The sequence below is a fragment of the Ostrea edulis genome, chromosome 8 (assembly GCF_947568905.1).
Source record: "Ostrea edulis chromosome 8, xbOstEdul1.1, whole genome shotgun sequence".
Classification (NCBI taxonomy): Eukaryota; Metazoa; Mollusca; class Bivalvia; order Ostreida; family Ostreidae; genus Ostrea; species Ostrea edulis.
In genome coordinates, this window is record NC_079171.1 from 62,613,263 (window position 1) to 62,637,759 (window position 24,497).

The window sequence follows — 24,497 nt, forward strand, 5'->3', positions numbered from 1 at the left end:
CTTGAGGATTAAGTCCTTACTTTCTGACTCAAAACAAAACGCTCTAAAACTACTGTGCCACACAAGTTACTTGAAGTACATTGCTTCTGAAAGCACTGGATGCTAACAATAGGTATGAAAACTATAACTGGATGACCACTTGTTTGGTATATGACAATCGTGTCTTTCTGTGAATAGCCGGATTCAATAAATTACACTGTTGTGAGACTTTTCATAAATTCAACTGAATAATAGTTGTTAATCTAATTGCCTTTAAATTTTGTTTTGAAATTTCATTTGTATGATATTCAGAATTCTATTCTTTCGTACAATTTTTGTACTTTTCTTATTTATGAAGGTGTCAATTTTAAATTGCAGAATATGTTTTAAAATATCTGTCAACAAAATGTATGTACCTACCTACCTACCCAACTTAAAAAAATAGAGTCAGGTTAGGGGAAATAAAGATATTTTAATGATGGCCTAAATGCACTTTTATTATTTCATTTCTGACATTTGGATTTATATTCCATTGTTCAACATTTAGTCAGATTGTTATAACAGTATATCAATTCATGAAACTAATTTTTTTTCAAGAATTAAATCTTATAAAGTCATTATTATAGTATACATATTATTTGTTATATTGAAAGGGTTTAGATAATTGATATTAAGAGATTTTGCCAAGAATTTCAAAATTGTGAGTTTTTATACGGGCTATTAAAAATCATTATAGGCCACTACTATTTTAGAATTAGTGTCCCCATGGTCCACCAATTTTATAGACCCGAGATTTTTAACCCTACAGTTTTCTCAGGTGAGGGGAGGGACTTAATTTTACCCCGAGGCGATGACATCATGTATGGCAGGGTTTGACACTAAGGTACGTCCGACCGACCGAGTCTACTAAATGATAGGTTCGGTAGGGTAAAATGTCGATTTACTAGTCCGACTGATCGTGTTGAAAATATAAACAAATTTAAGAAACTTCACTTTAAATCATTAGATATTTTATTCTTTAAAAAAATAACTGTAAAGAGTTTGCGAACAATTTTGAACCACATGATGACATAATCTCTTTTTTTTAGTTCTAATAAATCGCGGTCGGAAGTGATGTTTTACGACATGTACACAATGCTAGTGTGTGCAAAGTAATGTTTTGCTTAAATATAATTATTGAATTCATTTTCATTAAAAGAAACAAAACGGTTCATTTGAATTGAATATAAGAAAGTGCTTATCAAATTGAAACGTCTATATTCAAATACGAATTCTCGTCCTCAAGGAAAGCAAAAGATGTCCCAAGAAAGAGGAATAAAAAGAAAAATGTTGGGAAGAAACAAAGCAGGGCTTATGAAATAGAAATTTGTAAAAAATATTGAGGTCATTTTATTCTAAATGGATTAAAGTATTTCCGTGCTGGTAAGAATTTAGAAACTAAAAATATGTTTGAAAGTAAACGCATCAAATTGAATGACGAGACTAAAGATTTTTTTAGACAATTAAATGCATTTTAGTTCAAACTTAACGTTGGTCATTTAAATTAAGTATTTAGATATGGAGAATATATCAGGTTTTTTTCTGGAAAGTTGATCGGGGCTAGTGGATGTAAGGTCAGGTGTAGCAAACATCATTTGAAGTAGCCCGATTGGTCTAGTGCTCAAAAAAGTTAATGTCAAACCCTGTATGGCAATAATCCCAATACACACACAGTATACATATGAAGTCTTTGTTACCTTCAGGGCTTTTATACCTACATTTTACACAGAAAATAATGTTTTTATCATAAGCCTGCTTATTGTGAGCAAATTCATAGCGTTATAACTAACATACTGTCTTATTTTATGTATTTAATTATCAAACAAACAGCATATCCTTTCCACGGCCATAGCATAAACATTTGTAATGACCAAAAATAGAGATTCTGACCCCTTGCATTGGGCCCCAGGGAAGGATTTTATAACATATTTGATAAGAGAAAGTTGTATTCCATCAGTGTCAAAATTAAAAAGCCCTGCTCTGTCTAATCTTCTAGATCCTCAGATACGCGGCAGGCATAGGGGTTTGGTGAGAACATTTTTCCCGATTTCCATACCCTTCAAACTTTTGCTGTTATAGGTCCTGCTTAATAGGCAGGTACATAACCTAGGTGTCAAATGGAAGAAAAAACTCAGTAGGTGACAAAGAAAAAAAGAAAGGAGAGAAAAATTGCACAATGAAAGCAAAAAAAAAAATAGAAGTCTTTCGTGCATACTTTTTGGAGCCTGACCCCTGCGCCGTGACCTTTAGACACTGTAGGATTGATCCTCACCTCTATTCTGTAGCAAATTCAACATACATACATTTTATTGATGTGAAGTATTTATTTACACCATGTACACAGTGATTTATATTTTTATCATTATTTTGTCCCCTGACCACCCTCCTTGTGTCCAACATTCTTCACAAGCTCTGGCCGTCGAAAGGATAAAGACCTCTATAAATACAGTGATCTTTACAGCAATGTGTGTACACAAGAGTCTTGTCATGTAATGTGTGAAATATTAATGTATATGTATTCAATTTCAGTTATTTATAAACGTAAAAAAAGTTTTCATATATTTTTTTTTTATTATGATCACGGTCAAAGGTTTTAGAAAACCCTGTTTGTATGAAAAGTGGTTTTTCAATATCTGTTTTGTTTTGAACATATTTCATTAAATAAATCGAAAGGATTGGAGACAAATTACTGGTACCATAAACTATTGTGTCGCCATGTCTCGATAAAAAAAAAATGACCCTTATATAAATATTGCATGTATTTGAGGGTAACATTGGAAATTTTCACCCCGAGAAAACCATTGTCAACCGAGGCGTAGCCGAGGTTGACAATGGTTTCTCGAGGGCTGAAAATTTCAATGTTACCCTCAAATACATGCAATATTTGTTTTATTATACTAAATGTTATGTAAACTGGAAAGCAAAAAACTTACGTCTGTTGACATTTGATCAATCACTGTCATGCGATATTTCGTATTTCGATGCGGGTACTCACGTTTATTACAAACGCTCAAACGACGTCGTCTAGCAATCTACGGCGAACCGTACGTGCATAAATTTGACGCATGTGATAATTTTTTATAATATCACCCGTTGTCAAGTACTATTACCCGTTGCTAGATACTATCACCCTGGGTCGCGTGTTTTTTGCTCTCAGAGGGTAGCAATATGTTTTTTTCAAATGCTTCTCGACCAATCAGGTTCGAGTATTTTACATGAAAGTATAATAATATAAATTATCGACTAAATGGAAAGAAAATTTCAATGACGTACACATATTCATAATATAAAGAAAGATCGCAAAACATAATAGATTAATGCATAATTACTTAACCTTTCCTAGGAGGGTCGGCACTTTCTGTTTAGCATAAAATCTGTGTACGAGTAACTTTTGATTTAACAGTTAATGCTTTTATTCTTTACAAGATTTCCATGCATATATTGCTATAATTAATTCTATCAAACAGTCTTCACGAAAACATTTAAAACCTGCTGGCCAGTCGGACCAGTGAACTGTCTGAATTTACTGGCCCACAGTGAAATTTACTAGCACCCTAAATTTTCATATGTTTATCACATACATTATGAAATGCATTGTAAAATTGTACAATTAATTTACTGGAACTATGGTTATTACTCGCATTCATATCTACCCTAAGCCATCCTTTCCGTCGATACCGGAAAAACAACACCGTAAACGGTATTTTCTCTCTCTTCGCCCACAAACAAGACTACAAATTCACGTATTTTTCACAAACATGAAAACAGCCCGAGTGCACCTTAGGAAGTAGCCAAACTAGCCTTCTCTACCAACATCAAATCTAAACGATTTATTAATTCTAAAAACTATAGAAATTGCATAAAATCAGAGATAACTGCAATTGATGAAGTTTATTTTAATTGGACAATGCTATGAATCAGCAATTACCGCTGTGCGGTGCGATACAGAACGCGGTCATTTTTCGTGAAGACTGATCAAATAATGAATAAATTTAATATATACATTCATGTACTTTTTTCTGTATACTAAAGATTTCCATGTCAATACTATTCCTTATCGCACGGATATATTCAGTGAGCAGCAAAGCCCTAAGGTTAGTTTGACGATGGCCACTGGCCCAAGACAAGGTATACACATGGACTATTAGCTAAATTCCAGTCATTTTCTAGCATTCCATACCAAACTGTAATTCTCTTGATTGACAAGTGTTCACAGAACTTAATTTTTTTTTAATGAAGAATATAAAGTCAGACATGTATAAATATGTCTCTGCATGAATCTATCCCCAGCGGAGAAGTCATGTGTGCAAAAGTCATAGATCAATGAGCAAAAAATCGTATTTGTTCTATTCTTATTTGTTTACTGAATATATATGTGAAAAGCTAAGAGGTCGAAAAAAATTGCCGCGAAAATATTGAATGCAGTAATATCGCTTCTGTGATCTCCATCTTTTCTTTCGTCAGAGATAAACATGCATGCAAACTAAAAAAAGTAATATAACCGCTTAAGTTTTCACAACTCGTGGACTAATACCTCATGTATGCCACTTGCATTCCGAATCTGTGCATGTACATGTGCTTTTGTTGAGGTTGACAAGTTCTTTTACGCTTCAGTCTGAGGCGTCCGCCATTTTTTTAAATTGTGTTTAAGATCAAACAAGTCCGACAGTCCCTTGTCTAATTATCATAAATATGCGTTATATTCAATCGCTCTACTACTTGCTGCTTAACAATGCATTGCGTGTATCACTAAACCGTACTGTGGGACATTCCATTTGACATTAATAGATACATGTTGAAAGCGAAGGGACTTAGACGAACTGTTCTAAAATAGAGATTTTGCGTTGTGGGTCATTTTTCTATATATCGTTGTGGGTAAACATTTTTATTTTTTTTATGATAATAATATCATATTCAACATTTCTGTGAAGTTTAGACTGCATGGTTTATGGGTCGAAATAGAGATGACGGTACCAATTTTGATGAACCAGATGCGCATTTCGACAACATGCTTAATATGTGTTTTATGTAGTTTGTGTAATCGTTATGATCATATCAATATTGGTTAAAAGCAGAAAATACTTCGCTAATTATTTCATACACATCTGTATATTGTTTTAGGCATCAGAAACATTTGATTTTACAATAGAGGGCAGTACTCATAGTTTTCACTACTTTATTGTACGACGCACTATCGATCGGTTTAATCGACATTTTGTTGTTGATTTTAAAGAAAACTGTACAGCACGTTCCTAATTCATGTTGTCGTAATATAAGAACTACCGATAATTATTACACAAATAAGGGTCCATCAAAAAAGGAAAGTATCCCTACTTTTACGGGCTATATCTACTTTTCCTAGTTTCTATATATGAATATTGGTAAAACGTCGATTTGATTAAACACTGAAAATTTAATTCGTAAGAACACGAATTTTTTTTATTTTTCTTATACCTTTCTCGGGCATTAAAATAGTTTTTATATATACTAAAAACAGAGAACATATACTTTTTTAAACAATACTTAAAACAAATATTGCATTCGTTATTGTTTTTTTTTTTAATTTATATCGAGGGAGAAAATGGCCTTACGACAAAACGTTGTGTCATATCTAGACAAAGACATCTTTCACATTCAATTCTTTTTTTATACTTTCATGGTTTTATTTACATAATATATTTTTATATAATCTAAAAGTAGAAAACATTTAGAAAAAGATGATAGATAGATCATATATATAATGTCATTCCGTTTTGCGTAGTCCCTTTTTAGGCACCACCGGTAGAATCGAACGGTACAGCAGAGAAAATGTTAAGATAGTCAACTTGTAAGGGACAGGCGCTCAAATACTCTGTTTTCACTTTTTTTATGAAATCGCGTACCTATGTCTAATAATTTTTCATATTGCATCATGTATATTTCTTACTCTATGTAATTCTGTGCATGTTGACGGCTAAAGGTTCAAATCAGATAAGAAAAACAAAAATCTTATGGGATGATTTATCAGTACTATATAACAGCGTCCTCTACTTTAAACTAAGTAGACTTTAGACTCCTGATCAGAGCAAAATACAGGACGTCTAACATCGATTATTGAGGCACTTGTAAACATAGATCCATTTTACACATCCAAAATAACTTTAAATCATCTTTCAAGTGACAAAAAATTGACATGTAAGAGGTTTGCAAAGCCATATATACATATGCCATTTTTATAACAGTCGTCTACCCAAATTTTACGTGATACTTTAGTCAATAAAAACCTACAAATGCAATTATTCTCGCCTGGTAAAGTGCTTTAGGATGTGCACATATCGATTCATCCGTACTCGAGGTATTAGAGGTCTTGAATATCTCACACTGTAGCATAAAGTACTGTCGTCACGTTCGCAATACAAACAATGACTTTTTGCGAATTTCAAAAAACATTAACCCTTTTATGAGCAAAAATACTTCTTTTATTTCATGCACAACCTTTTCTATAGGGAAAATAATTCTTTAGACAATAGGCTTCATTTCTATAGTTATTCTCCCTCAAAATGGAAGTTAAAGGAGTGTTTCAAAGTATGAGCATCAACACTCTATCATCATGCTTACATTTATTCATTGTGTGATGTGTTTCCACAATTTGCATTCAATCTTTAATTAAAAATTATATACAATAAGGTTAAGTGTCTTCCACTTTATTGACAACATTTTAAGAATGTTCTATTTTATGAAACTGTAGGTGTGCCTGCATTTATGATAAGTCTGATATTGTTTTACAATTAAAATTAGCATACAGACACCTGGAATTAAAAACAAAATGAAAGCATGTGGTTCATGTAATATGAATAGATTAGGAAAATCTCAGTAAATGCAATGCAAGTGCAGCTGTATTCCATGCACGTTGATTGAACGAATATTACTTTTCAAAACATTAAATTTGATATTCAATTGCATTCATCGCCGCCACCCACCCACCCTCTCCTTCAACTTGTCATTGGAAACTATAAAAAGATGCAAAATTAGAATACATGTATCGACAAGAAATCGTCGCTGATAATTCTCCCAAAATTGATGAGTGGTGATTTAGTAGAGTACAATGTTTTTCACCTTACTTATCTTCCATTTCCTTGTTAACTATGATACAAGATCAAATTTAGAATTTTAAACCAAGTGTAAAAATGTAAAACTTATACGGTACCAATTTTGATGCACCAGATGCGCATTTCAACAAAGTATGTCTCTTCAGTGATGCTCAACCGGAATGTTTGAAATCCGAAATAACAATGACGTTTTAGAGCTATTATAGGCAAAACCCGTGTGCCAAAAAAGTGGAGTCAAATTCGCTCAAAGATAAGAGCTATGTGTGAGGGAAATAATCCTTAATTTTGAAATTAATTTCTAAATTCTATAACAGCAATTAAATATACATCCGTATTTTCAAGCTAGTAACGAAGTATTTAGCTACTGGACTGTAGAGGCCCCCGGGGACTAACAGTCCACCAGCAGAGATCTCGACACAGGGGTCATAATGTAAAACTTATATGGTACCAATTTTGATGCACTAGATGCACATTTCGACAATCTATGTCTCTTCAGTGATGCTCAACCGAAATGTCTGAAATTTGAAATAACAATGTAAAATGCGCATGCTGCTTTGTATTTAATACTTTCAGGTGTAAACCTAATTGCATTGAAAATGCTACTTTAAATGCTAATGAAGAATTAATGTCGGCATATTCCATTCTTTGCACACTGATTTTTGCCTACGGATTATTCCGTTTACCTGGTCAAGATACAGGGCTCTCGGTAGATGTGTTGATCATCAGGGGATGTTTACTCCTCCTAGGCACCTGGTCCCACCTTTCAGGTATGTCCAGGGGTCCGTATCTGCCCTATTGTTACTTTTTTCATTTTTTTTTTTTTTAGAATTGATCAGCATTACTTATTTTCACCTTTTCACTGACATTTTAATATAGAAAAGTCGAGAAAGATGGAAAGTTGAAGTATTTAACCCAAGTTGGAAGTAATGTCGTTTCAGACATATTTAGAGAATGAGAGAAATTATTCTGATAAAATGTCCCTTATCTTATCATTGATTAAAAGAAATGTGCAAACATGCATACACAAGCTAACGTTAGGAGGTAATCCACACAACCACCATGAGTGGAAAGAACAATCTTTTTATTACATATATATTTTTGTGATTATTTGCACTTCTAATTTTCTGTAGCAAGCTAGCTGTTTGTAGTAGCCTTTTGGTTGGGACTCTCACATCATAACAGCAAAGCTAGGGTTCGATTTTATATTACTACGTACGCAATTTAACTTATGGAATTGATGGCTACCATTACATCACTTTTCATAACGACAAAACATTCATTGTTTAAATATTTGGCTATTGAGATTATAGATGCACTCGGCGTCAATTTCAGAAAGTTTATACGAACATGTTCAGATGTAGCATTTAACATTTCTACATATGTTGCTTCTCAGACCATAAAATTACGTTGTTATAAACGATCCATCAGGAAAATTGCCTCTCAAAGAATCATTAGTAAAGCATGCAGTACCACGCATATTTTTCCATCGTTGCACTGATGTTCAGCGCAAAGGAAGGTAACTGATAATAAGAGGTTGATGCTTGTCATGTTATAATCAGGTTTTAATTCATTTTTGTCATGAAAACGTCAATGTGTTGGTGCATCAATTATATAATTTGTTTTTATAGTCCTAGGACACCACAATTTCACCCTGGATGACAATGTTCTAATATCCTTGCCCGAACTGTCAAGTGACCCAGTTGTTGGAGGAGACACGCGTTACCTTTGCTTCCTAAACGTACGAGTTTATTCAAACCCATCTCTGAATAGACCAGCATCTGATATACCTGTTTATGCTCTGACGGAGAGAGAAAACAGTTATATTGGTTATAGCAAGGTGAAAACCGATGAGAATGGAAACGCATGCGTTATAACACTTTGTTATGAAAACGCTCTGCTCTTAGTAGAGACAGACAGAGAAAATGCTCTTGCTGCTTCTAAAGACAAACAGCATCTTCACATTGCCATGCAATATAGTATTTTGCATAAACAAAGAGGGATAAAGGTGCAAAATGTTCAGAATTTTGGTTCACTATTTGGTCAACCGGGTCCAGTATATGCAAATTCAGAAATCGAGAAGCAATTCTGTGAAAATTCTTCCCCAGATTATTTTCACTTCAAGTACCATTTCTTTGGAGAGCCGGACAAGTTGGAGGAAAATCCAGAAGCGGAGGAGTATGACCCCAATACATCCTGGTACCCATCATTTGGTGCTAAAGAGGCTTGTTTTATCAAAATCCAAATACAGGTAACTTTTTTGTGTAATTCTCATTACATTATTGTGGTAAAGGGGCATATTTGTACGCTAAGATGTACATCATAATACCATTACCATTTGTATATTTAGACTGGTATTTTCTCCACAAGTATTGTTGCTGAAAGTGTGAATGCAGTAAGTGGATTTTGGTATGGAACTGCAATCGCATCACCAAAGGAAGGTATCAACTCGGGAACCGCTAAAGCTGCTTGCGTAGAATTCCGATGTCCTGCAGTTAATGACCTCAATGATGACATACCAACATTTCTGAATGCATCCATTGCTTTGCCATCTGGATCTTCCTGCAATCTCACGTAAAATACCTAGTATTTAATACTCTCTCTCTTTCTCTCTCTCTCTATCTCTCTCTCTCGCTCTCTCTCTCTCTCTCTCTCTCTCTCTCTCTCTCTCTCTCTCTCTCTCTCTCTCTCTCTCTCTCTCTCTCTCGTATTCATCATTTATATACTTAAACTGTTTTAACATTTGTAATTAATTCAAACATGGCAATAAATTAAACGGCGTTCAGTATATTTTCGCCAACTTCATATATTTATGTCGCAATATTCCATTATCACCTTATATGGTGTAAATGTTTTTCACCTGTTTCTATGCACAAAAGCTTGTTTTGCGTGTGATTAGATTTTAAATCACCAGTAGCTTGCCTCGATTTAAACATTGATCAAACGCGGATCATGTATATATATTAAGTAGAGAAACATAAACACAATATGCATGTCACAATGGTGAAACTAACATCATTTTATTTCTTATCAATTACATTTCGTCTTAAAAATTCGCTCGTTAATTTATCTATTTATCAGTTTTAATTATCACCACGTAACATTTGTTCATGAACTTTTACATATAATAATGATGATAATGATACTAATAACAGTAATAACTTAAATGACGCATTGTGTCATACAAGTACAGCATGAGAGGGAAATGATATAGATAGTTTGTTGTATCGACGACGTTTTGTTAATTAATATATCTCTTTTCCATTCATTCCTGCGGGATCCGTGTTAGAACAGGTTCTCAGTATCCCTTGTTTGTCGTAAGAGGCGATTAAATGGGTCTGACCCTCGGATGAAACCGCAAAAATCGCGGTCCCATGTCACAGCAGGTATGACTCGATAAAGATCCCTTGCTGCTCAAAAGCCGAAAGCACTGATTATAGGTGTAAAATTTTCAGCCCTTCACTGGCAATGGTGACGTTTTTATATGCGTAAAAAATTATCGAGAGGGAAGTAAAACAATATACAATTAGTCAATCAATTTCCATTCATATGACCGCTGAAGGGAAACAATTTTGAGTGTTTGTATTACCACCAAGTAAGTATAACCGCAATATATTCTATATCATATGGTTGTTCACATATGTATTAACATTATGATGTTTAACAAATTGAATAAGCTATTTTGTAGGTCTATGTCAAATGAGCTTTCACAGAAAGGGATTTTAAACACGACAGACACTACATTTTGGGGAACGTTGACATCTAACAGCAACTATGGCCCAAATGTTGGAATCTATAAAAACGTCAAAGAACCACAGGATGTTGCTCGCTTCAGTTGTTATACTGGGAAGAATGCATTTGAGAGCGCATACGAAATGAATCCTGGAGTCGGCATAGCTTTGGCCTATCTCTGTCAGTGATACATTTATAGAAATGCACTCCTTAAAAAGAAATACATGTTCACAATTGCCGTTGAATTTCTTTTCATTACAAGAGGGCATTTTAGATTTGGGTAGACCATTTTTATCAGTAAAATGGTTATGAAAGGTGTTTCATGTTTATTGTTTTCAAATATGATATGGTGCTACGAGGGTTGTTCGATATGTAATGTGTAATGCACCACAGCGCGATAACGCTTTGCACGATGTTTTGGATGATGATGCTCTTGCATAGCACTATTTGATACCTTTCCAACGGTATAAACACGAGTATTCAGCTTCACATAGTTTTAATCTTATAGTTATTTCAATAGAGCCATTCGTTCACCACAATTGTAAAAATGGCTGGGAAACGGTTTGAGAATATTGAATAGATTAGAGCTTATATAAAAGTTCGCACAAAACTCGGTCATTCGGTAATGCATATTTTTACTGATTTGGGAAAGTTTATGGGCCTGATAGGGTATCTTATGAGACACTTTGTAGGTGGAGAAAGACATTTCTAACTAACACTTCATAGGTGGAGAAATACATTTCTGACTGGCACAAAGTCTGTCAAATATGTAACAAAATCTGGCTGACCTGTGACTGCAACAGGCAAGGGAAATGTTTCAAAAGTTAGGGAAATAATTGAAAGTGATGGCATGGTTTGTGATATTGCCAAACCTGTTGGCATATCGCTATCGCGGGTGCATTTCAATTTGAAGCATATTTTGAAAGTACAAAGATTTCTGCCAGGTGAATGCTGCATATATTGACAGATGCCCAAAAAGGGTACGAGTACAAACTGCTAAGTAATTGTTCAAAATGTTTCCCAAATTCAATCAGAGACAATTTGCAAAGATTGTTACTGGTGACGAAACGGGTTTACTATTTTGAATCAGTAAGAGAAATTGAAAACAAAATATGGCTAACTAAACACAGTACAAGGCCTGTAATTGGCAAAAGAACCATGAGCACACAGAAGGTTCTTTATTGCATATTCTTCTCATGTTATGGTATAGCCGTACACATTCCGGTGCAGGAGGGCAAAAGTGTTACAGTTCGGTAATTCCGAGATGTTATACTAAAAAGGGTTAAGAAATATTATCATAAATGACGACCCGTGTCGGGATTTTGGCATGTTCGTCTACTTCATGATAATGCTCCATCACATACATCTGAGATTGTGAAGCTATTTTTGAAGTCGGAGAAGGTTACCATCTTGCCACACTTTTTCTTTTCTCCAAAGCTTAAAACCTTTTCATCTGGTTATCGTTACAAGTATCAATAATCCTTTGGCTCAGCCATCCGTCAGTGCCTCAGAGGTCTACTTAAATCAGCGTACCGTAACACATTTCAGAAATGGATTCAGATATTAAAATTATGTATTTCAAACCGCGGAGAATACTTTGAAGGGATGTAATGTTCATTTCACTATCTGAGTCGAGATATCGTACAATACACATTACATATCAAACAGCCCTCCCTTGTATACCACGCAGTTCTGTTAAGAAAATGATCAGTATCATATGCCTTCAAAATGAAAAAGATCGTCACGACGTACAGGTTCTTATAGCTGTAAAACTGGGGGATGTTTTGTCCGTGTTTGATAAAAATGATTAGTTGCATACATATAAAAAATTCTTCTAAAGGGCTTTTCAAATAAGTACACATTTCATTTTTGCTCTTCATTTTTATCAATAGTATACATGAAAATAGTATGACCTTGAAATCGCCCATTATCTGAACGTTCCATGCTACTTATCTGCATAAATGATACCATCGTATATAAACAGTACCAATGTGCATCTGTTATACCGAGCAATGAGTTTTTTGTATATATACTCTAGATATATATAGACTCTTGAAAAGTGCGTTGAGCAGCTTCTGACTTATAACTACTGGAGTGTCGAAAACCCTTGTAAATCTACTGATGAATGGTGATATGTTGTTAAATTATAGCATTTTAGCTCGACTATGCATTTGTTCCCAGCACTTTTCATTAGCTGCTTTTGAATTTTTGTTTTTAAGTAGAGTCTCTTGATGTTTCCATAGATAAAGTGTCAGTGATATTTAGGGAAATTACTATGAGGATAATTTATGCTAGCTCGGTCGTAGTCAACTTAAGTGTCATTGTTTAACCGTAGCAATTGTATGTTACACTCCAGTTTGTTATGTGAACAAAATAATAATTATGAGAAAATTTATATAGCGCCTTTTATGAAACAGATTACTCTAAGGCCTTTTACAAGAGTAAGGGGAGGATCAAAACAAGAATACAATTGAATGAAATTATAGCATGACATCACATCTCATATCTGTAAAATTTTCAAAATACAATTCTAGAATTAAGATCAATAGCTAAATGATTTCAAGTTTAATGCTGCCTCAAAATAGATTTCATTTAAAGTGCAGCATTGAACTTTTATCATTTTTAAATCATCGTTATTCATATGCCCCATACCGAAGTAATAAGGGATTGTAACGACTATATGTCAGCATATCTAAGAATTTGAGAATAGGAGTTCGTCCAACTATTTTGTATTGATTGTGGGATTAATAAGATTGGTCACTGTTTGTTGTCTTAATCTTTCACGTGGAAAAGATTAATGACAGCTTGTTTATATTCGCATGACATCTTCCCATCTTCGTCGTTTATTGTCCATAAACTTTCAGTCATGGAAATGCCAAATCGGGACAAAATTGCAACAATAATAATAACTTCTACAAGCAATACAAAATAGATAGTTGGGCAAACACGGACCCCTGGACACACCAGAGGTGGGATCAGGTGCCTGGGAGGTGTAAGCATCCCCTGTTGACCGGTCACACCCGCCGTGAGTCCCATATCCTGATCAGGTAAACGAAGTTATCCGCAGTCTAATAAATTACAATAATAATTTCATTCATATGTCAATTCGATATACACCACAGAGTCGTCCACTGCTGCTTTATACTTAGATATTTTATTGAAAAGATATATTAACGGCAAACTAACAAATCAAATTTATGACAAAGGGGATGATTTCAATTTCTCCATCGTCAACTTATAATTATTTATGCAGCAATTTACAATTATCACCTGCATATGGTGTTATATTTCTGAACTGATTCGTTTCGCAAGAGCTTGTTCTGCGTATGATTAGTTTTGAATCGAGGCAGGCAACTGTTAAACAAGTTTATGATACAGGGGTTTTAACAGTGATAACTCTGTTTACCTGAACAAGATATGAAACTCACGGCGGGTGTGACAGGACGACAAGGAATGCTTATCTCCTCCTAGGTGCCTGATCTCACCTCTGGTATATCTAGGGGTCCGTGTTTGCTCAAATATATTTAGTATTGCTTATAGCACTTATGGGATTTTTCACTATTCGTCATCTTCATCTTTCATGTACTGGCTACTGACAAACAAATTGGTGTTACAAGGGTTTCACCAGTCTTGTTTAAAGTCAGCATTTTGCATATCTTATGGTCGTTATAAAGATCTAGTTTGCCATTGCAACCTGTTGTAGGGTCAAATACTGTCTGAAGTGTCCCCTGCCAATTGTTAGACCGTTCTTTACACACTGATTTTGAATGCGGATTACTCTATTCATCTGATCGCGATATGGGATTGCGGGGGTGACTCGTCGACAGGGTATGCTTACTTCTCCTAGACACCTGACCCCACCTCTGGTGTATCCTGGGGGTCCGTACTTGCCCAACTTTTAATTCTTTTTACTCTTTATAAAAGTTATGAGATTGATTATTGTTCCTATTCTTCAGCTTTTGATATTGAAGAAATATGTATGAAGACTCTACTGATTTCTTAAATTATCATGCAAAGTTTTAGCATTTCGGAGATAAAAATCACTGAAAATATTCTTATGATTAGGGTTAGATTTATAATATATATTTCATTCAAGAACAAACACGTTCATCTCCGTAGCTTTTAGAAAATTGTAATTTTTCTATGCTAACCAAAAATTAAGTAATCTTTTGTGAATTTCAAGAGTAATTTGAATTTTCTTTCTCAATATGTATTCACAATCAATTTTTTGTTTGATAGTTTGACAATTGAATTTCATCCAATATCTTCCTCAAAGCTTATGTATTTTTTCAAATATTTTATGATATTTGAGTATCAAAGAAATAGTAATTACTGAATATTGACAACAAAAACTTTCAATTCATAACCATAATTCAAATGTCCTCTGCAAAATGAGAAATATTCTAAAAACTAAGTGTGTATTAACAATGAAATTTTATATCACATCCCACCTTAATTAATCTGTTGTTGTGAAAAGTAATATAACACCTTTGAATTATGGAAGTCATTCTCAAGCAAGGTTCAAACTCACAATAAGTGAAGATTCCATGTGAAGCACAGCACCAAATTTATTGTGAAAAGTTATCAGGATGGTGCTGTGAAGAAAATTCAAGACAATTACAGTATCTAGTTTTTCGTCTAGCTGGAAATTATTCACACTCCAATTGGACTCAAAGACTTTCAAAACTGAAAAAAACATTTCTTATAGGTACATACGTTCTAATAATTGATTTTTTTGTTTCCAAACTACTATGCTTAATGTATGCAAGGTGAAGATAACGAACAGTGATCAATCTCATAACTCCTACAAGCAATACAAAATAGATAGTTGGGCAAACACGGACCCCTGGACACACCAGAAGTGGGATCAGGTGCCTAGGGGGAGTAAGCATCCCCTGTTGACCGGTCACACCCGCCGTGAGCCCCATATCCTGATCAGTTAAACGGAGTTATCCGCAGTCAAATCAGTGTATCCATATTGGTATTGATTTGTGTACCATCTGCATACACTCTTAAAAAGAAAACAATGACGTCGGTAAGTTTTGACATCGAGTTCATATATCAAATGTAAATTAATAAGGGCCTGTCAGGCTAAATTTATTGCATAAGACCATGTGTAAAACACTTAGAAGTAATCATATACATGTATGCATAGATCAAAGAGTTGGTGGGTAAATGGGCACACAGTGTTTCCAGTAAAACTGTCACGAGGTCAGCACTCGGAAAGATCTTGTCAAAACATGGATCATAATAATTTAAAACAATTTTCATTTGCATATCTAGAAATACATTTTTTGCATGATGTTGCATAGTTTTTTGTTCCATTTCGTTTATGAAATACTACAGTCTTTGTTGAAATTTAACATAAGACGTTTTAACATATGAACCACTGAATATTTTCACAAAAGATTGTCTACAATCCTTCGATGTGTTAAAGCGTAATGAATACACATTTCATATATTTCCTCTCTAGGGTCTCTGTAAATGACAAAAATTCTAACGTTTGCAAATATTTGTCTTTTTTCCAATAATTGAGATTATTGCATTCACCTGATAATTCCAAGATTATTTCGGTATATTGGCAGACTCATCATCCGTAGGTGAAGTACCTATGCTTAAAGCTCAGTGAGATTTCTTCAACATGTCAACACCTGCCGCGAAACAGGACCTTAATTTTTAAAGTCATATCCGAATGAGCTGTGATTCTCACTTCTAAATGCCGAGCATTTGGCGGAAGGACAATCTCAACCGATATGAAAGGTGAAGACAACGCATATTGATCAATCTCATACAACTCCTGTAACGAATTCAAAACACAGAATTGAGCAAGTGATTAAGCATGCAAGGTGAAGATAACGAACAGTGATCAATCTCATAACTCCTATACGCAATGCAAAATATAGAGTTGGGCAAACACAAACCCCTGAACATACCAGAGATGAGAGCAGGTGCCCAGGAGGAGTAAACATCTCCTTTCGGCCGATCATACCAACCACGAGCCATGTCTTGTTAAGGTTAACGGGGTAATCCGTAGTCGACATTAGTGTCCCAAGAACGGCCTAAAAATCCATAAGAAACACGTCAGACAGCGTTTGACCTTAATATAGATTGTATTGACAAACTAGATCATGATAATGACCATAGAATTTGCGAAATGCTGCCTTCAAATGAGACTATTGAAATCCTCATAACATAACTTGTTTGTCAGCAGCCTGCCTCAATTTAAAAACTGGTCATACGCAGAACAAGCTCTTTCATATGATTCTCTTGAAGACCAAAATATAATACTTTACGTTTTCTTCACAAATCACTGGATGTGGGTGGAGCTCATCTATGGTCATTGTTATTTACCTGGAATTTACCTGGCCAAGAGATATGGGTGCTGTGTACATTTTTGATGTACACAGGAAGGGTCTCAGGGCCGTCTGCAGTGTTTCTGTGGGCATGGTGTTTGTATAATCGTTGTATCCTTATGGCTAGATGGCAGAGTTTACCCTCTTTCTCTCTTTTACTCTCAGTCATTGGCTCAATGAATAATTTCTTTTATAAATATAGAACTCTCATCAATTTTGAAGATATAAATTATTTCAATAAGTTATAAGTTTTAGAAATTGATGGGCAAATTATTGTTTGATTTCTGATTGTTTAATTATAATACATGCATATAGAGGGGAAACTTACAATTATATTAAAATTGCGTTGTTCAGGGGTCTTTTAAAAAACAATTCAATTACGAGAAAATGGCAGTTGTGGACAGGTTAATGCTATCAAAACTCTCAATATCTAAAGAATGGCTGTAGGTACTGGCTGTTATTGTTTTCTGCAGATGTCACCCCACCTGAGATACATTGTTAAATGTTTCATTGACAGACGGCTAACAAGTTGGGGTGTTAACTTAAAGTTGGGTCTTTAACTGATTCCATAAACAACAGCTTGTTCTTCGTTTTCAATATCGAATCTGTAAAAAGATATAAAAGTTATATACACTAACATTAAAACCTATCACTTTCCAACCAACACTATACACGACCACTCCTCACAATAAATTAAAGACTAGACTTTTTGACATCATAGACAGTTGCTTCTTCAACAAAAACGGTAAACGGAAATATTCATATCTAGTGATCAGTCATTCAAAAACTTACTTTCTTAAACACCACTCTGATTCCACGCACAAGTACTCTGAAATTGAAATAAAAAATATGCTAGAGTTCCTCATTCACAATATCTTCGTGGCCTTTGGTGATCAGGTCTTCCAACACTTTGCTGGAATACCAATGGACACGAACTGTGCTCCTTTGTAAGCTGACCTGTTTCTATATTCATCTGAAGCAGAGTTATTCAAAAACTTCTACGTGAGAAGAAAAATTCTCTCGCTGTGGCCTTCAATTCGACATTTAGATATATCGATGACGTTTTGTCTATTAATAATAATAGCTTTCATTCATATGTCGATTTGATATATCCCTGTGAGCTCGAAATAAAGGACACCACAGAGTCGTCCACTTCTGCTTCATACTGAGATATTTTATTGAAAGTAGATATTAACGGCAAACTGAAAACTCAACTGTATGAAAAACGGGAAGATTTCAGTTTCTCCATCGTCAACTTCCCATATTTATGTAGCAATATTCCATTATCACCTGCATATGGTGTTTATATATCTCAACTGATTCGATATGCAAAAGCTTGTTCTGCGTATAGTCAGTTTTTAAATCGAGGTAAGCTACTGACAAACAAGTTGTTGGTAAAGTGGTTTCAACAGTCTCGATTGAAGTCAGCATTTCGCAAATTCTATGATCGTTATAACGATCTAGTTCGTCAATACAACCTTGTATTGGGTCAAATGCTCTCTGACGTGTTTCATACCGATTGTTAAGCCGTTCTTGGCACACTGATTTTGACTACGGATAATTCCGTTTACCTGATCAGGATATAGGGCTCACGTCGGGTGTGACTGGTCAACAGGGGATGCTTCCTCCTCCTAGGCACTTGATCCCACCTCTGGTGTGTCCAGGGGTCCGTGTTTGCCCAACTATCTATTTTGTATTGCTTATAGGAGCTATGAGATTAATCACTGTTCGTTATATTCACCTTGCATACAGGTGATAATCTGATGTTGCTACATAAATATGTATATATATTTACGTCTTAGGTTTGACGAGACCGAGGCACGAGCGGGGCTCGAATTCGCGACCGCTCAGTTAAGACATGAACGCTTTACCACTGAGTTACTGCGACTAGTCTTTATGAATGAGATGACACTTAAAACAGTTGAGACAAACGCCACGTAGAGCATGTGTAAGCATTTTAATACAATATGTATACATGAGAACATTTTTATGGTTATCATTATACTTACTACTGCATTGATGTATTTTAAGTTGAGTTAACTTAGATATATCGAATCGACATATGAATCAAAACGATTACTAGTAATATATATTATATATAGCTAAACATCGATTTGAAGGCTGCAGCATACTTTGATATTTTATTGGAGGTAGATTCTATTGACACACTATACGTTCAGTAACTTGCTAAAATCAAATTGTTTTTCAAGAATGATTAAAATCAAAACCATGTTTATAATCTTATTAGTGAAATGAATGTAATTCATCAACAGAGCAAAAACTGTATTTCTGTGGTTAGATCGGGATCTTTAGTGCTGTTTTACTTTTGATATTGTTAAGAATTTCCATCATGGACTTCAACGCAATTTCAAAATACGCAGAGACATGTCCGTGAGCAAATGTTGTACATCATTCAATAGAATACTTATTTATTCAACGTGAAGCATAAATCAAGTGAAACACCCTCTCTGGAGATGAACAGATGTTCAAGTTTATTTTCAATGTTGCACACATGTTGTAAAGTACATGTAACTACTTTATATCACTACTTGATTCTTTGTTGATTATGGATAGCAAATATCAATATTATCAGTTAGTCATTCGCTACCGTATTACCAGATGTGTATCTACAACAAATAAAATATTCATTCTGAGCAGATTCTCAATGGAGCAATAATGTCAGTTACAAACTAAGAAAAGAGGTACCTGTTTTTACCTTCCGCGTGTATAATTTAGATTTTCACTGAGCTATTTCATGCATAAATGAAATGTAAAATGGCACTAAAAATGAGATTGTAACATTTTAGAAAGGATGAACCAAAACATTTTACATGAGATGCAAAATTGCTAGATGGTATCTACACTGTAAATTACACGTTTATTATCATTTTACTTCCTTCATTTAGTGTTAGTTAATTAATGGATCCGATACTCTTGAGACATTGCATTGTTGGAATAGCTACTGCTTATATTTTACTCCGGAAGAAGTAATTAGTCGAGTGTATATCCCATGTGATACTTTAATTTTGATCCCCTATTGCGGCTTTACCCTACCCCCGGGGATCACGATTTGAAGATACTACAACTTGCACTACCTGGCGATTTGTAGTTATCTGTTGATATTTAGAAGATTTTCATTATATATTCCTATCTAAAATTGTATCCACAGTGCAGCCACACCCTAGACCTGGGGCCACAATTTGGACAGAGTTGAATATGCACAATCTGGAAATGCTTGAATATCAATATGATTCATCATACCATTGTTTTTCGTAAGAAGATTTTAAACGATTTTTAATATATTAATCCATTTAGAACCTCAATCCCCACAATTTGAACAAAACTGGATTTACACTACTTATGACTGCTGGTATGTTACTGCACTCTTGTTATCCAGAAGATTTATAAATAGTTCTCCTATATATTACCATGTATTGTATTTCCCTAATTTCCCTAGCGGTTTGAGATTTCAAATCACCAACATCTAATTTTCACTTTTTGTTAATTACATCCCCTTCAAAGGAGGCATGACCCTTCACTTAAACAAACTTGAATCCACTTCAACCAAGGATGTTGTGGCTGACATTGGCAAAGGGGTTCTAGAGAGTTGCTTATAGGAGTCATGAGATTGATCACTGTTGGTTATCTTCAACTCTCATCCCGAGAACATTTTCATTCTCGAGGAGTAAACATTGTCAATGTTACCCTCAACTACATGCAATATTTGTTTTATTATACTGAATGTAATATAAACAAGAAAGGAAGAAAGGAAGAAAACGTACATATGTTAACATTTGACCAATCACTATCATGCGATGTTTTGTATATCAATGTAGGTATTCGCGTTTATTACAAACACCAACGGTTTCGATTAACAAGCCACAACAAACCGTACGCTCATAAATTTGACGCATGTGATATTTTTATAGTATCACCAGTTGTCAAGTAATATTATCCGTTGCTAGATAATATCACCCTTGGACGCATGCTTTCTATTCTCAGAGGGAAGTATGTCTTATAAATACTTCTTCACCAATCAGATTCAAGTATTTTACATAATTTCAGTGTATTTTGTATTCTTCGAGCATCAAAATTACAAATAGTGGGACGACACTGAAATAATCTGTATTCATGATTCATTTGTTTATCGATGACATATATTTATCAATAATATAGTTTATCCTACTCTGAATCAGAAAATCAAATGGCATGATTTTATGCATCTTAACACTAAAGATCCAAAATAGAAATTACATTTGAGAGAAATAGAGATATTTTGAAATAATCGATCTATGGACAAACCATAAACTTTGCTAGATTTGCAAGAGTTGAATCCTGTGTAAATATCTTTCATTGACATAAATTAACGACATGTGTCGATTTTAAGATACAGCTGACACATAGTTTTCTTGTATATATAAAAGAGGGAAATTCACAAATAAATTCACATGATGAAAAATGTTTGTTCTATTCTTCATTGCTGCTACGTTCAGTGGTGCAAGGACTTCTGAAGGTACAGTATACATGCAGAGAAAGTAAGATTTGATATCTACCATGTACAAAACTTTGATTTTTTTCAAATTTTTATTTTCTTTCCTATATTGAAGTCTTCCAAGATACTTCAACTGTTTGCTATGCTGGAGTCAAAGTATTCAACGACCCTCATTTCACAGCTCCCACGCCGTCTGCTCAAGTCTACGTAATTTCTCCCACTAATGGCGAAAACATGGTATTTAGTGTGTCTGTAACCGACAAAAATGGGTATGTTTGCATGCCTACCCCTTGTGAAGGAGAACGCAAGATCGTAGCAGAGACTAAAGATGAAAGAGCACTTGCTGTACCACAACATATGCAAAACATACCTCATCATTTTCCATACAATGTGACTGAAAATCGTGATTTAATCATTGTTGATATTAGTCAAATTCTGAACTCTAACGAAACTGGTCCGATATTTGACAACAAACAAAATTGTTACAATCAAAGATTGCAATATTTTTCTTTCCATTTTAATGGTCTTTTAGGAAAACTTTCGACAAATATACTAGCGAGGAAATATGATTTCAGGACTTCTTGGTATCCAACATTTGTCAAGCAGGCATGCTTTATCAAAGTGCAAATACAGGTATGTATTTAATGAATACCGATTTATTCAATGTACGTTCAATCTACTTGAAAACAGCGTTGATATTTGGTGGTGGTGGTATTTGTGCTGAGAGTGAACATTGTAAAGGAAGAGGTAAAACTAAACAAATTCAATGAATAAATTTTAGTCTTCTTTCAGGCAAATTTTACATCAATTGGAATTATCGGCAAAAGCTACAACAAGAAAACAGGGTTTTGGTTTGGTACATTTATTGCACCTATAAAAGGAACCATAAAAGACAGACATGCAGCTTGTATTGAATTCAGATGTCCGGTATACGATTCTTCTAATAAAGAAATCCCTACTGCATTGTCTGCAGAGATTCTCAAAGTACAGGGAATAGGATGCACTATCATGCAAGTATATTTTATGTAGCAATATTCCATTGTCACCTGCATATGGTGTTTACATATCTCAACCGAATCGATGTGCAAGAGCTTGTTCTGCTTATGGTCAATTTTTAAATCGAAGCAGGCTGTTGACAAGCAGACTGAAGTTAATGATGCAGGGGTTCCAACAGTAAGCATACCGCTTATTCTGTGGTCGTTTTAACGTTTTAGTTTGCCAATATAACCTATTATTGGGTCAAATGCTGTCTGAAATGTTTCATACTGATTGTTATACCGTTCTTGGCACACTGAGTCTGACTACGGATAGTTCCGTTCACCTGATCAGGATATAGAGCTCACGGCGGGTGTGACCGATCGACAGGGGATGGTTACTCCTCCTAAGCACCTGACCTCACCTCTGGTTTGTCCAGGGATCCGTGTTTGCCCAACTATCTGTTTTGTATTGCTTATAGGAGTTATTATGAGATTGATCGCTGTTCGTTATCTTCACCTTTCATTGATCACTGTTTCGTATTTTCATATTTCATCTATCAAATTCTAAACCTCTCAGATGAGCAACACTGAAATTTAGATTGGTACATTCTTTTTTTTTTCAGGTCTGTTTCTGACGAATTAAAGAGCAGCAACACCATCAATGCTACTGCCACTTCTTTCAGTGGTACATTCTACCCAAGAAGTAGTTATGGACCAAAGTCTGGAGTGTACATAGACAAGAAAAAGAATGCTGTCTACGGTTGTTACACTGGAAAAAATGCATTTGAAAGTGATTACAAAATGAATCCAGATGTTGGAATTGCGATGAAATATAAGTGCAACTAATAAGATAATATATTGTGTCTTTCGTAATGTTTTTATCATTAAAGAAAGATGCAGTCACATCTATTGTTAAGTATTTGTGGTATTAGCGTTATTGCAGTTTGCTTCAATTAAGCAACTATTTTCTGTATTACACTACATAAATTCATTCAGAGAAAGACAGAGAAAGAAACAGAGCGAGAGACGGATAGAGAGGTCAAACAAGCACTACACATTCCCAAAGAAACATTTCGAGACAGTCCGTTCCTTCCTAATAGTAAGAGGAAATATACTTAAGTAATAGAAACGGCATAATTTCCACATTAAAACTAAAACTAGGGCCTATGAATCTCTGCATGATATTTCTATTTAAAAGATTAAGCCCGATCACTCACACATATGAGATATTACACAAATTTTGCAAGAAACTGTATATTGTTATATCATAAAGTATTTGATCTATGAAATTTGATGTCCGCATAATTTCCTCATAATGATATACTTTCGTTATTTTTCTTGCTTCCTGATATTTATGACTCGCATCAAATTGTGAATCATTGTTATCAACAAAATATGAACTACTATGACGTAGTCATTTAATCAAGTCAGTAAATAACTAAATAAATAAGTTTATGTGCTACTGCTTTTTCTTTGCATTTCCTCGTGTTAGATTACAAATGCATTATATTAATATATCTCATTTATTATATGTTATCCCGTAGGGATCCGTGTTAGAATAGATCCTCAGTGCCCCTTACTTGTTGTAAGGGGCGAATAAATGGAGCGATCCTTCGGGTGAGACGAAAAACAGAGGCCCCGTTTAACAGCAGGTGTGGCATGATAAATATCCCTCCCTGTTCAAAGGCTGTAAGCGCATAACATAGGCCTAAATTCTGCAGCTTTTCACCGCAAATGTTGATGTCTCCATCTCAGTGAAATATTTTCGAGCGGGGCGTTAAACAATCTAAAAGCAATCAAATATGATCAATGGAAATTTCCAGTAAGATATAGTACGATA

At 34.7% G+C, this 24,497-nt stretch overlaps 2 protein-coding genes across 2 annotated transcripts; both read left to right on the top strand.

Annotated features, from left to right (window-relative positions):
* The first annotated feature begins 8,531 nt into the window (after positions 1-8,531).
* LOC125662507 (cartilage intermediate layer protein 1-like) lies at positions 8,532-11,074 on the top strand. The gene is made up of 4 exons (XM_048894752.2): positions 8,532-8,622; positions 8,735-9,354; positions 9,454-9,677; positions 10,792-11,074. Exons 1-4 carry the CDS (start codon positions 8,568-8,570, stop codon positions 11,021-11,023), a joined length of 1,131 nt encoding a protein of 376 aa, XP_048750709.1. The 5' UTR covers positions 8,532-8,567; the 3' UTR covers positions 11,024-11,074.
* Positions 11,075-21,634: 10,560 nt separating this feature from the next.
* LOC130049248 (uncharacterized) lies at positions 21,635-23,562 on the top strand. The gene is made up of 4 exons (XM_056146627.1): positions 21,635-21,701; positions 21,796-22,313; positions 22,473-22,690; positions 23,281-23,562. The coding sequence occupies exons 1-4, from the start codon at positions 21,647-21,649 to the stop codon at positions 23,501-23,503; spliced, it is 1,014 nt and encodes a 337-aa protein (XP_056002602.1). The 5' UTR covers positions 21,635-21,646; the 3' UTR covers positions 23,504-23,562.
* Positions 23,563-24,497: the final 935 nt, after the last annotated feature.